The sequence below is a fragment of the Herpailurus yagouaroundi genome, unplaced genomic scaffold (genome assembly GCF_014898765.1).
Source record: "Herpailurus yagouaroundi ecotype Mexico unplaced genomic scaffold, PumYag 140, whole genome shotgun sequence".
In the NCBI taxonomy this organism is placed as follows: Eukaryota; Metazoa; Chordata; class Mammalia; order Carnivora; family Felidae; genus Herpailurus; species Herpailurus yagouaroundi.
Window position 1 is genome coordinate 63,345,177 of NW_024412395.1, and position 15,235 is coordinate 63,360,411.

Genomic DNA, 15,235 nt, shown 5'->3' on the forward strand with positions numbered 1-15,235 from the left:
ACAGAGAAAACAGAACTACTTACGCATGTGACACAGCTGCCTCTTTGCATTCTCTTATGTCATTAATACGCTTATTATAGCTATGTGCAAAAAAAAAAAAAAAAAAAAATTAGATCCTTGTTAATCCTAATTTCATCAGTAACAGTCAAAACGAGTTAGCCAAATACTAAGTCAATTAAAAAACGACTATTAGCAATAAGAAAAAAATGGTGCTCAAACTAGAAATGCATGGAACAAGTCCACCTACCTCCTTTCCTAAGTACCCAGTCAAGTCTTCTTAGAAAAACAGACCTCATATTATATTAAATCTAACAATAAAATTGAAGCTCACAATGTAGATCTTTGATTATATACACCTCGTAAAGAACCCACAGAGACACTAAAATTGTACCTCCAATGTAATTAACAGTGGTCTCCAAAATCTAAAGTAATAACAAAGCTACTACTTCTAATTTTATGCTATCTGATTTAAAAAAATTCTGAAAGGATATATACTAGGGAGTAACACTACTGAATGTCTGGAGATAGGAGTTTTATGGTAGAAAAAACTGGGGCAGGAAAGCCTAAGACTAAATTAAAAGAAATAGGACACCAGGTGCCTGGGTAGGTCAGTCAGATAAGCATCCAACTTCAGCTCAGGTCATAATCTCATGGTTCATGAGTTTGATTCCCGTCAGGCTCTTTGATGTCAGTATGGAGCCCGCTCTGAAGCCTCTGTCTCCCTCTCTCTGCCCCCTCCTCTCTCTCTCTCACAAAATAAATAAACATTAAAAAAATTTCAAAAACAAAAACAAAAAATAGGAACCAACATAAAAAAACTTAAAGGTAACATGTGAAAAAAAGAGCAAATAAATGTTATTTTCATTAATACTACATGCAAAAACTCAAAATTCCTAAAATGTTAAAGAAAAATTATCTTCTTGACAACCTGGCTAAGACCACTTAAACCAAGAAGTCCCAGCTTCTAAATTAAGTACTCTAAGATTTATGTGATCTTTGAGCAAATGTCTAAAATATACTAAATCTGTAATCATTCTCTTTCATAATTAATAAGCTTTTATACTTACAATCTAACCTGTAAGTACTGTAAATCATATTTTCAAGTGATCACTCATGACTTAATAAATTAAAACTTTACAACTTTAATCATGAAGATTCTTAAATGGTAAATTCATTGTTAGAAAAGTATTAACATAAAGAAAAAAAAGCGTAACAAAAAGACAATTGGTGGGGTGCCTGGGTGGCTCAGTCAGTTAAGCATCTGACTTCAGCTCAGGGCATGATCTTGCAGTTCGTGGGTTCAAGCCCACGTTAGGCTCTTTGCTGACAGCTCAGAGCCTGAAGCCTGCTTCAGATTCAGCATCTCCCTCACTCTCTGCCCCTACCCCACCAACAATCTGTCTCTCTCTCAAAAATAAATATACATTAAAAAAAATTTTTTTTTAAGATAACTGGTCTCATGGTGTCATTCAACTTATGTGTACCATATATAACATAAGCTCGCTCAATATATAGACTACCTGGTTCTAAATGCTTACATATATTTAAATATGATTCCACAGAGAAGCTATCAATATGCTAAGACATAATACAAGTTTCTTAATTTTCAATCTGAACCAATTGGAAAATGAAAATAAATTAGGAAGTATCCCATCTGACATAGGATATTTCCAAGTACTCCAGCATCTAAAATAAAAGCCAAGTAAGAGCTGGAAAGTACATAGGGCACTAGTTCTCTTATTATACCTGAGAATCTACCAACATGAGAATGTCAGAACCATCCATGGTGACAGAAACCAGAACAGTGGTCACCGGAGAAGGGAACTGAAATGTGGGAGACCAGGGGTGGCAGTACTGACCAAAAAAGAGACACAAGACAATTTTCTGGGGATAATGGAAATGTTCTATATCTTGATCTAGGTGGTCACCTAGAGTATTCATATATAAAGTTATTGAGACATACATGTAAAATTTATGCATTCTTCTGTCTGTAAATTCTACTTCAAAAATTACTAGGGAGAAAAAGAGCAGATTCTTTTAACTCTCCAAGATACAGATATAGGAAATACAAATTAGGGATCATGCCCAGTAATCTGGATTAATACGCATCCCAGAGTAATTTTTATGCACACTAAAATTTGAGGCTTAGTTGGTATATTTACTTTTTAATAACTAACAGATGCTTTATCTCAATTTCTTCAAGACATTGTTTTTTTTTGTTTGTTTGTTTTTAAGTAGGTTTCATGCCCAGTATTGGAGTCCAGCATGGGACTTGAACTCACAACCCTGAGATCAAGACCTGAGCTGAGATCAATAGTTGGGACACTTAACCAACTGAGCCACCCAGGCACCCTGCATGAAGACATTTCTAAATTGGATATGAATCAAATGTTGGTAAACTTCATTTGTATCTGAAACTAACAAGATGAACATAACTATTTGACACTTTCAGGTATTTTAGAATATTTTAGATGCTCCTAATTTCAAAAGACTTCAAAACTACTACCAAGTCTGAGGCCAACCTGTTTACTGTATACTGCCTACAGAACCTCATATAGAAAGAAATGCAGGCATTAAAAATTTCAAGGAAACAAATTTGTAAGAACTATTTGCTTTCCAGGGAATGAATATAAATGAGTCACTTGGAACACCTTATTAAAAGGAAACATGATTTCTTACGTGCAGCAGTCTGACTTGTATAATTGTTATAATTTAATGAAGTTCTTCTGACTGACCCACATACTTCTCAATAGCACTTCTACAAATTTCAAAACTCTAAAATGTATATGGTGCTTTTAGCAATATTTACGTCTAAACCCATATCATAATTTGCAAAAGAGAGCACATCTTCTTTATCATAGAATACAAGTTTTAAAAGGGGAGAAACACTAGATACTTCAGTCTGTGAAGTTACCTATAAAATATATGAAAATACCGTATCAGGGTGACTGTTAAGAAAAAAACTTACTGTGACCAGTAAGAGGGTACAGGTGACATCTTCTTGCATACATGACCCTTCTCTATCCCCAAACTTCAACAAAAATCATTCACTCACTACCCTTCTCCAAAAAAAAAGGCAAGATAAATGAAAATGCCATACCCTCGTATGTTTACAAATAAGTCTTCTGCAGCTTTGTGAATGTGGAAAACTTCATCCCGAAAGAGAGAGAGGCAAGAGCTACTTTGAAGAGCTAGCTTCCAAAGGTTCAGTGCTGTCGCATCAGTATTTAGAATCCCATGGCACAAAATGAAGCCAACTTAAAAAAAAAAAGTAAATACGAATATAAAAGTATTCCAAAATTAAATTCTTTCCATTACAAAGTAGCTTCCAAAAATTTCAGAAACATAAAATTGAGGCTTTTAATTGAGGCTTTTTAAGTGACAGGTAATAACTCATACACACAAGATGGCAACAATTGTCAATAATTTTCTGTATTCTGCAAAATCAGTCCTTTGAACCCACACTGATGAGAAAAAATGTTGCTTCTGGCCTGTGAAAAAAGTCATTTTAATAAATGAGTAAAAGACATTTTCAAAATCTTTATAAAATATTTTAACCTAGATATCAGAAGTTAAACTAATCAACAAATACAGTAATCATAACTATTACAGTAACTGAAAAATAAGGCTAATCAATTTTTTTAAATCACCAGAACAAATGCATCTCACATTTTCACAGCAATATATAGATTACTAAATAAGCTTTCACTTATATTATCTCACATGATTCTCTGGAGTAGATAAAATAGATGGTATCCTTCTCTTTTATAGTTGAAGAAATGAAGGTTCAATGACTTGCCTAAAGTTATACTATTAACTATTAGAGCTATATTTAGCCTCAAGTATTTACCCTTAAAGTCTAAGATTCTTTCAATATATTATGCTGCTTTCTTACATGAATTCATATATCTCTTTCATCTTTTGTTATCTACTTTGGAAATCCGATACAAATTTAAAATCCTATGTATGTTTGTTGATGCCCTCTGTAGCCCTCTCCACTACGCCACAAAACCTCATCTGTCAGTCATTCAACATTTACTCAGTACCTGCTATACACAAGTTACTGGGTCAGTTACTAACCAATCCCATTTCTGTGAGATTTCCCTAGGATTCTCAGTGGTCACTCTCCCCTTTAAACTCCTGAATCGTTAACATATAACTTGTCATTCATCTTTTTATTCTTAGCTCAACCTTCCTTTAACAGGACACTATGCAAGCAAGTTAACTTTTTAAGGTAAGTAGGCATATACTGTGGAATCATATACAGAAGCATATTAAACTTCTTTAAATACCCTGAAACATAAAGAAGTTTTTCATGCAACAGGACCCCTAAACACAGCCAATTACATGGTCTGGTACACAACCAAAGAAACAGAATATACACATGGAAACTTAAGTCCTCACGAGAAACTGTTTGTAAAAGATTCTTGTCCTATATAATGTTTTTTTACTCTAAACCTCTGAGTAAAAAGTGATTTCGCTTAGTGTTTTATACCTCGTTGAATACTTAGAGTCACAAACTTGCTGCAGATAATAAAAGGTTTCTCTAAAGATGTTAGCAGTTATTATGGGTTACCATATATTTTATTTTTTTAAGATATGGATTACCTTATGAATTAAAATATCTTCATTTGTTTATGACAGAATCAAAAAGGGCAAATGAATTTAAAATAGACTGCCCAAGATTAGGATGATTTATTAATTAAATCACATATTAACTTCCTTTACCCACCAAGGTTCCAATACAAGGACAGAAAAAAAAAATTTAGTTATTTTAAGCCACAAAAATGTTAGAAAACAAGAAAGAAGACCAATACTAAGAATGCAATCTTGCCATCTGCAACTATGTGGATGGAACTAGAGTGTATTATGCTAAGGGAAATTAGAGAAAGACAAATATCATGTGACTTTACTGATGTGGAATTTAAGATACAAAACAGATGAACATAAGGGAAGAGAAGCAAAAATAATACAAAAACATGGAGGGGGATAAAACATAAGAGACTCTTAAATACAGAGAACAAACTGAGGGTTGCTGGAGGGGTTCTGGGTGGGGAGATGGGCTAAATGGGCAAGAGGCATTAAGGAGGACACTTGTTGGGATGAACGCTGGGTGTTATATGTAGGGGATGAATCATGGGACTCTACTCCTGAAACCATTATTGCACTATATGCTAACTAATGTGGATGTTAATAAATAAATAAATAAATAAATAAATAAATAATAAATAAATAAATAAATAAATACCAATACTAGACAAGAAAGTTGGGAAAAATCTTTTAAGATCGAAAGTAGACAGAACTCGACTATCAATTTAAAGAGAGTCAGGAATTAGTAATCCAAAACTCCAGAGATGAAAAGAGATCTTTCCCAAGGAGTCCTCTGAGTCCAACCAACAGAGCAAGAATAGACCCTGAAAAGAACATCAGGATAAGTTATTTTATAATTGCATTCCAAATAGCTGGGTCTTCAACATTCCAGACTCTCAGTAACTCTAGGCCCCAGGCTATAATCTAGACCAATGATTCTCCAACTTTAGCTTGCATCAGAGCTACTAGGAAGACTTATTAAATCAGATTGCTAGGATCCATTCACTGTTTCCAATTGAGTAGGTCTAGGGTGAAGATCAAGATTCTACATATCTAATAAGTTCCTAGGTGATGCTGCTGATCCAGGGACCACACTTGAAACTAATCTAGAGCAAAGCACTAAAGAAAGCAGACCACAGTCTACAGAAAAGTCCTACTATGAGTTTTAGGGTTAAAATGACAAGTGCAGAGTTTAAGGCAATTCTTAACTTCTATATTAACTCTACTCAAGGCTCAAACACATGAAGGCAGCAAACTTCAGAGTAAACCTTCCTTACTTGGGCAACTGTGATTATCCCAAATCTGCCTCTATGTCCCTACGTTCCTTCTTAGGGTAGCCTGCCTTCTGACCTACCTCCCTCTCATCATACAGGGCCCTGTACTCAGCATTCCTCAAGACTAGGGGCACTAGTGCTATTAACTCTAGGTCATCATGCTACCTAACTCTACTAATCACCTCTGTTCTACAGCCAAACTTCCATAAACATGAACAACCAAGGATCACGATACATTTAAGCAAAATTAATACTTTGAAAACTGTGTTTTGATCAAGTAAGAGACTAAAGGATGAAAATCTTAACTATCGTTACAGAAGAAAATAGAGTATCACAAAAATGATCAATGTAAAATATATAATTAATAAAAATGGCCAGGGACAGGGAGTTATGTGCTAAATTCCTCCTCTTTCATACTAATAACAGTGCTTTTCAAAGTGCCAGGGCATGAGATTGAGTAAAGAAACTAACAGTATTTAGAAACTCTCATAAAAATCTGACATTGATTTATGAGTGGAAAGCTAAAAACAATGTTAGATTAAACTGAATTTAATAATTTAAAATGTGGGCTTTTGCATCTGTATTAATTTCTGGTAATTCTAATAATTCAATTTTTTTGAATTTTATAGAAGTATCAATGCAAAAAAAAATTTTTTTAAAAACTGGTCCTTCACTATAGTTTGAGATATACTATAATAAAAAAAAAAAACAATAAATAAATCTTAAAGGTTAACAAACCAAGAAACAAGACCTATAAGAACTAAGAAACAAAAACTGCTCAAAATTATTCCCATATGCTACTGGACCTGGGGGCGGTAGAAGTAATTATAGGAACTCTCATTCTATATTGTATCTGTATGTTACTGTGTCTATTTCCCCTATGGTTTGTGAACGTCCCAGGGGCACAACTAGTAATTTCATCTTCCAATGCATTTAACTGCCAATGATGAGTCATTATTATATGTACAGAAGTAAACTAAAACCAAAAACCTTAGCTGAATAAACATGACATTTTAAAAAATCATTAAAAACAAAATAAAAATGTAGTTTTGACAGTCATACTGAGAGGCAATATAATGTACCATGAGCCTTGGCATTAGCCTAGGTTCTCATTTTGTCTTTGTCACTTATTAGCTACATAGACTAAGCTTTAGATTCCTCGACTATAAAACAGACTATCTTGACAGGGTCAGTACGAGAACTGAATGAGGTAATACACAGAAATGGCTTAGGACAGTGCTTGGCACAGAAGTAATCCATATTACCTGTTATTTTTCTCTAAAACTTAAAACCTGAGAGATAGTTACAAAACTAATTGATTTTACTTACAGATAATCCATTTTTCCATTGCATCCAAAGAGAGATATTCACAAGGCATCTTAAAAAGAGAAAATATATACCTGTGATTAGAAGAAATTCTAAAAAAAACAAATCCTATGCTAAGTCACTCTCTTTCTCTTCCTCCTAAAAACTCTTACTGCTCAATTCTTGGCTCAAATACCACCATGACATATTTAAAACGCTGGATAAAAGTTTTATAACTTATGATTTAAACTTGCAGTCCACAAAGGACAGTAAGAGCTGTGCCCCTTTCACATTTACACTCCCTGAAACCTCCCTTAAAATAATACTGTTGCTAAATTGTCTTCAATCTGATAAAGGACAACTTCAAATTTCCCAAGTCTATTTCAGAGCTTGTAGTATTCCAAGAGATAATATTTAATCAATTTAAAAAAGATTTAGGTACATGGGTACTTACTATCTCACCCCAATCAGTAATTTTGTGTGTGTATTCTCCATCTGCATAACATATATTTTTATACATACAGAGAACAGACTGAAAATACAGTTGACCCTTGAACAACAGGAGGATTAGGAATGCCAACACCCTGCTCCCCATGCAGCTGAAAATTTGCCTAACACTCCTGACTTCCAAAAATTTAAATACTAATAGCTTACTGTTGACCAGAAGCCTTACCAATGACAAAGTCAATTAATATATATTTTGTAAGTTACACATATTATATAATGTATTCTTACAATAATAAAGCTAGAGAAAATATTAAGAAAATCTTAAGAGAAAATACATTTACAGTACAATACTGTATTTATCAAAAAATACACGTGTAAGTGACCTCACACAGTTCAAACCATGTTGTTTAAGGGTCAACTATATAAAACAATATAATGATTTTGGTGAGGATTTAAGATGATTTGTATTTCCTTCTTTACAATTTTCTGCATTTTCCAAATTTTCTACTATAACAGAACAAAACAGACATTTAAATTTTAAGAGAAAATACTTACATTACTAATTGTATTAACTTAGCATCAGATTTTAGAAATAAAAAAACTCAATAGTACAACTTAATTACTGGACATTTTACAATAAACTTCACTGACAGGCTAACATCAATCAGAAGAAAAATCACAACAGTACTGCATTGCTGATATTTTTTTAAAAATCAACTTTACTATTTTTATTCAAAAAGGGAAAAACAGAACCATACGGTGTCAGACTGTGCAGGATTAAGCATTGTACTGGGTGCACTGATGAGACTCAATAGTTGGGCATTTCTCCACTGGTCAGCTGAAAGATTCCTTCGAGGATACACCATCTGAAGAGAAATTAGTGCATCTGAAAGAGACTAATTAAAATAGGAAAAAAGGAAGTTGAGGAACAAAGACTTTTTTTTATTTTTCCATTTAAATTTCAGCTACAAGTGCTGTGTGTTTCTAACTGTACCATCCTAAAACAACAAAGCCTAATTACAACTATGCTCCATATAGTATCTAAGGTGGGTCTGGCTACCACCTCTAGAATTTTTTTTAATTTCATAAAAACTACATAGATTCTGTATTCCTGGGCAAGAGCTCAGCTCAGGAAATCATGTTAGTTCCTTAAAAGTTACAATGTTTGGCAATCTTGGGATCTTTATTTCAAAAGGGGTAGTAGGCACATTCTTTTGTGCATCATTTTCTACTCTAATAGTTCTTTGAAAAAACACATTAGGGTTGTAGGACTGTTAATAGAGCTCAACATATTTCATATTTCTCCAAAGATTTCTTTACAAAAAAAAATGTGCTCTATCTTAATAAATTACTTAATTTCTATTTGTCATTTGGTCTGTTAATTATAGCTTTATCATCAAGATATTTAATGTTTCTTCTCATCTGCTTCTTACTTGCTTTTAACTGTCCTTTGCTATTCATCTTTGCTTCCTAGAATCTCTGTGTAAGAGTGAACATCTGAGTGCACATGAATTACCATGGAATTTGTTCAAAAATCAGAATCCAGAGTTCTACCTGAAACTTAGTAAACCAGAACCTCTGGGAGTAGACCCCAGGAATCTGTATTTTTATTATACTCTACCAAGTGATTATAAATGTTTTTAAAATTAATTTTAACAAATCCTAGCAAATACAGGATAGACTTTGTATCTAAACCTGAGATATCATGGAACATCAGAAAAACTGTGTTTAGGAAATAAAGGGTCTAATCCAAATAGATAATTCTCTTGAAGCAATTATTAATAGTCTAGTATATGCAAATGACTATGGAGAACTTAAAAAGACATGCAAGAGTCTTAAGGAAATTTTCATCACTTAAGTGGGAAAAGAACGAAATCTGAATTGGGTAAATAAAAACTTGGCCGTATGTGATTGGCAAAAAGTCAGAAATGAATGTATAGAGAAAACAGAGAGGAGTAGGGAAGACAGTTCCAGGTGAGGAAAAAGCAATACCCAAATCAGAGACAAATGACTGTGGTATGCTCAGCACTCTGAGGAATCCTGACATCTCCATCTGCAATGCTGATTTTTACTTCAAAACTGATGCCATCCACTGGCCTCTTTCAAACTAATGATCCAACTAACTTCAAAACAATAACCTATATAAATTTGTGGGTATAATACAGCTAAACAAAGAAATTAAACTACAAACACATCTTCTGTAAACACATTTTCAGAATTTTTACTGGAGTAAAAAAATGGAAGGAAAATTCTTGGTGTTAACTGTGGGTCAAAAAAAAAAAAGCACAGATTTAGAGAAAATAGTGTATTATTAAAATGTTTAACTCTCATGACTCAAAGAGAATGAACCAAGATTCTAAAATCTTGGGATTTAGCTCTGGTTTTGCCCCAATTGCTGCTAAATGACTTATTGTGTCACTTCTCCAGTTCTCAATTTTTATCTGTAATAGGATGTATGAGATACCTCTAAATTTCCTTGATGTGCATATGAACTACGGTTCTTTGAATCAGCCCTACTGCAAAGAAACCATAATGGCAAGACTCCCTTGAACCAAAACTGTTTCACTAAAACTACTTTTTTATATATTGTAAAAGACATTCAAAATTATTTTCACAAAGCTCTTATAGTTTTTCTTAAGATTTATTAATAACCTAGTTAAAATTTATCAAACACTATGTATCTAAATACTTTTTATGAATTAATCCATTTAATCCTCATAACAACCATATGAGGGAGATATTATTTCTCTATTTTTACAGATAAGAAAATGGATACAGGGAAGATGGTTAAGGAATGTGCCCAATATTACACACTCAGTAATTGGCAGAGTTGGGATTAGAACCCAGGTAGTCTGGTATCAGAGCAGACATTCCCAAATACTAAACTTCACTACCTCTATACCCTATACTGAATCTAAAATCTATAATGGAGGTGACTGGGTGGCTCAGTTAAGCATCCGACTCCCGATTTCAGCTCAGGTCATGATTTCACGATTTGTGAATCTGAGCCCCATGTCAGGCTCTGTGCTGACATCGCAGAGCCTGTTTGGGATTCTGTCCCCCTCTCTTTCTGCCCCTACCCTGCTTGCTCTCTGTCTCTCAAAACAAATAAAAATAAACCAAAAAAAAATAATAAAAATAAAAATTATACTGGATCAATATATTCCTGAGTTTCCATGTACTATTTGGAATCTAACTAATGAGTTCTCTGGTTCACAATTAGATAATACCATACACAGCTATTATTCGCATCCCATTATGTTTTTCATAAAGAAGTTTATCTAACTATCCACCCTTATACTATTTCATATGCCTATTAAAAGCAATCTAAAAACCAGGTCCTACCTTGCTATGGGGTACAAATTCTTCCATCATTTTTTTTAAAGGGTTTTCATAATCCACAATCATCTGACCAAGGCGTGGGTATTCTCGGTCACTTAAAATAGACATATCAAATTTCAGTGAGTTGTTAGCCATCAAACTGAGAATTTCACAAAGATCTGTATAATGCAGGTCTACCTGGCTCCATGGGTCATTTCATGAGCATAGTTGTATAATCCAATGATTGCCTTCCTTTCTTCAATTCGAGACAGTAGTATCATTAGTGTTGTATAGGTTATAATCAAATCTAAGTAGTTCTTTGTTAAATCAAAGTTTACAGTCTAGAAAACAAAAATCAAGTTTAACCTCTTATTTTGTAAACTTTAAGACACACACACGCACACACACAATCTTCATGGCAGCTACTAAAAGTCAATAATCTTTAGTTATTTATTTTATGCCTACTTCTAAAATTCTAATTCCTTTCACCAAAAACATACCTAAAATTTAGAAGTTACAGGTAACAGTTTCATGTTGGTGACACAATTTTATGGATGACAAAAAGCTTGTTATTGCTTTATTTAACTGGTAAATAGTTTAAAAGGATAAATAAAACCAGAATAAGAAGAAATATGGAGCCAATCTCACTAAGCAAGAAAAAGGAGTACTAAATAAAAAAGTAATGGAAGTCATTTAGTAGTAAATTGTCAATGGAGGCATTTTTCACTCTGACTTCCTGTATCTAGAAATTGTCGTACCTAAGATTCTATCAAGTATGCCTTTTACAGAGAAAAGTATTATTCACTTAACTTTTTTAAACTGCAATTACTAAAATAAAATACTAAAATTAACAACTATTTTCCAATACACTCAAGATTTATACTCAGTGACAATGAAATAAGTAAAAATAGAAAATACATTATAACTCCTTACCTTTAAAAAGTGCTACAAAATACGGGCTCCATGCTGACAGCTCAGAGCCTGAAGCCTGCTTCAGATTCTGTATCTCCCTCTCTCTCTGCCCCTCCCCCACTCATGCCCAGTCTCTCTGTGTCTCTCAAAAATGAATAAAAACGTTAAAAGAAAAAAAAAAAGAAGCTACCAGGAGAGAATCAGGAGTTTTTCTGAAAATAATACTTACGATATCAAAGAAGACTTGGCAAACATCAATAGTGTTCAGCAATTCACAAACATGGTCCTGAAAATAAAAGCTTATGTTAATTTTCTACCTAGATAAATAATACTAAATTTAGAAAACACAAAAATAAAATATATTTTAAATTGTAGTTGCAAAAGAATTCTTATTTTATTATCTACAAGTGACAAAGCAATTTATACAATTAATAAACATCAACCTACTTCTGAAATATTAAACTTTATGTATTAAAATACATACCTTAAATTCCATAACATCTACAAATGTAAAGTAGTATAATGCCAGATTTTTCAGAATCTCTGATTTTTCTTTCTGTAGCTGTGCAAGCTGTTGCTGTAAAAAAACAAAATTAGAATGCATTTTTCATTCAGAACAAAAATATTTAATTTTACTACAAACTATCTTCTTTTATGATTGCTATATGGAAGCACAAGCTCTTAGAACAGTATCTCTAGATGATTAAGGCTTTTTTAAAAAAACCAAAATACTTGACATAGCAACTGCTAATAGTGATCAGCAACTGACAGTGTGAGGCTATAAAACCAATCAAAGCAGATTAGTACCAAACTGCACTACTATTAAGGAAAACTGGAAAATGTTAGGGAAAGGTATCAAATGAACTCTTTAAAAAAAATTAAAAACAACTCATGAGAGCATGATCACATTACCAGAAGTGAGAGGAAAAAAAAGGATGATAAACACTGTGACTTACACTACAAAAAAACAATATGCTTTATAAATTTGGAACTTACCAAAAAGAACATCCAGGCAAAGCCACGTTAAGCATGCAAAATAAAATGTAGATACAAACATAAAATACAGTAACGGTTCCCTGACCAGATCCACAAAACACAATAATACGTTAAACAAAAGCAAAAAACCACAACAACAAAAAAAGAAATGAGAAAGAAGCAAAACTAGAGTTAAGACACTGGTAAACATGAAAGAGGGAAACGTGAATATAAAAGATAAATATTATCCAATCAACTGCATTATTAAATTTAAAAAGCCCTAGGTTTTCTTTTCAAAACTGTAAGTTCTGGAAGAATCCAGCCACATTTAACACCCTGTATCATAAGACTGACAGAATTCCAATAAACCTTCTAGAACCTTGATATTCTCGGTGTAATCCACAGAAGAGCAACTCCACATCATTTAGGAGCTGATTAGAAAAGCAGAATCTCAGGCCCAAGGAAGATCTACTGAATGAGAATTTGCCTTTTAACAAAATACCCAGGTGACCTGAATGCACACTAAATGTCTGAGAATCACTTGTCTAGAATGTGAGAAAACTAGAATACGGAAAAGTGGTTTGAAGTAACAAAATTGCTGTCATAGTCCACATAATTTTGAGGCCCTCATACAGTTCTTACTTATACAGGAGAGTTGGGGGAAGAGGTGCCCCTCTACATAATTGTACTGAACCATTATGATAAGCCAGAAAATTTACAGCAGTGAGTGCAACATCAAGGGAAAATTCAAAAAAAATTCTGACAAGACAGTTTAAAATAGCAAGTATAGCAGCCTAGTAGACCCATCTAATATAGGGTAAACTACCCTAAAGACTGCAGTCCCTGAAGACATTTAAAGAATTATGTCTAGAAAATGTGTAAATGAAGTACCTCATTACTTCCTCATAATGCCAGACATATTAAAGTGTATACTTACAGTGATGTGTAACTGGTTTTAGCTTTATCTATGAGTAACTGACTTTATTTTCAACAATGTATCTGTTTCAAAACACTTCCATGTTTATATGCACATTTTTAATCATTACCACTCATCAAGCAGATACTTATACAAAAATGACTATTTTCTGGGGGTGTCAAGTGGACAAAATGGGTGAAGGGGAGTGGGAGACACAGGCTTCCAGTTATGGAATGAGTAAGTTAGGGGAATAAAAAGTATAGCATAGGGAATATTGTCAGTGGTGTTACAACAGCATTGTATGGTGACAGGTGTAGCTACACTTGTGGTGAACGTAGTATTAACATATAAACTTGTGGAATTACTGTTATACACCTGAAACTAATGTAACACTGTGTCAACTATACTTCAACTAAAACTAAATTAATAAATTTTAAAAGATTCTATTTCCTCAGATTATATTACCTTTACCTTTAAGTTCAACAATAAACCTTTATGATTGATGACTTAGTCTTTTTTTTTTTTTTTTTTTTTGTTTTAACTAATTTAAATTTTTTTTTTTAAATATAATAGGTAAAATAAAACTAAAAAAAACAAAAATTATAACTCATTTGCTATGGGGTTAATTTATAAATAGTACCTCCTTTAAATTTCAGCACCCTATTTTGGACAAAAAAAAAAAAAAAAAAAAGACAGAGTCACCATCTCATTATGGCCTTAATGATCTTTTTACACACATTTTATTTTACATATTAAGAACCTAATGCCCACAGAATGTAAAAGAACTGTCCTTTCTACCATTCTGTATGTTCACCACCTCCCTTTTTAGTAATAAAATCTCATTATGGTCTAAATTTCTCATTCAACTTTATTTCCCCCAAACCATATGTAACTAGCCTCAAAGTGACTAAAAACATTCACTCCACTAACAAATGTCTGAATTCAAAACAGTCAAGTTTTCAAGGCCTTACACAATTTGGTTCTAAATAAAATTTACCTTCCCAATCTAAAATTTCTCCTACATTCATTCATACACAGTACCTAAAACAAACTATTCCCTATTTTCTATACACATCTCATATTTGTTTCCTCTACTGAGATGTCCAAATCCTACTATGCCCAAACTATTCAGTTTAAATGTTAACTTATCTTCAAAAACCATGCCTGATTAAACTTCTTCCCTGAATGCAAGTATTAGCTCTCTCTTCTAAATGTGTATAATTTCTAACAGTATCATTTTCTACCCTGTATCACAGCTTTCTCCAGCACTATAAGACAGTGTACCAAACTCATTTTTTTCAATCTCCACAGCCCATATCGCATTGCTCTGAACATAAAAAAGTATCCAACATAAACATCTATCAGAGGAGAGATTATGACAAATTTAAAAGGTTTTTATGTCAATCATAGATGACAAATTTTGCTAGAAAGCCTACCTCTTATTGAACAACCAAGACTAACTGACTTAACCATTAGAGCCTAATACTCTCATCAT

General features: G+C 33.0%; 1 protein-coding gene across 5 annotated transcripts in view; it reads right to left on the reverse strand.

Moving 5' to 3' along the window:
- Positions 1–15,235, reverse strand: part of NCKAP1 (NCK associated protein 1) — a 109,281-nt gene that overhangs the window by 58,430 nt on the left and 35,616 nt on the right. For 3 of the 5 annotated variants that reach the window (XM_040475582.1, XM_040475578.1, XM_040475580.1), the window contains 8 exons: positions 12,334–12,426; positions 12,079–12,135; positions 11,136–11,278; positions 10,962–11,052; positions 8,375–8,512; positions 7,194–7,242; positions 3,101–3,257; positions 24–80 (listed from right to left, as the gene is read on the reverse strand). In XM_040475582.1, coding sequence (XP_040331516.1) covers positions 24–80; positions 3,101–3,257; positions 7,194–7,242; positions 8,375–8,512; positions 10,962–11,052; positions 11,136–11,278; positions 12,079–12,135; positions 12,334–12,426 — 785 coding nt within the window. The remainder of the gene's footprint in view (positions 1–23; positions 81–3,100; positions 3,258–7,193; positions 7,243–8,374; positions 8,513–10,961; positions 11,053–11,135; positions 11,279–12,078; positions 12,136–12,333; positions 12,427–15,235) is intronic. The other 2 variants (XM_040475579.1, XM_040475581.1) reach the window with 1 other exon arrangement.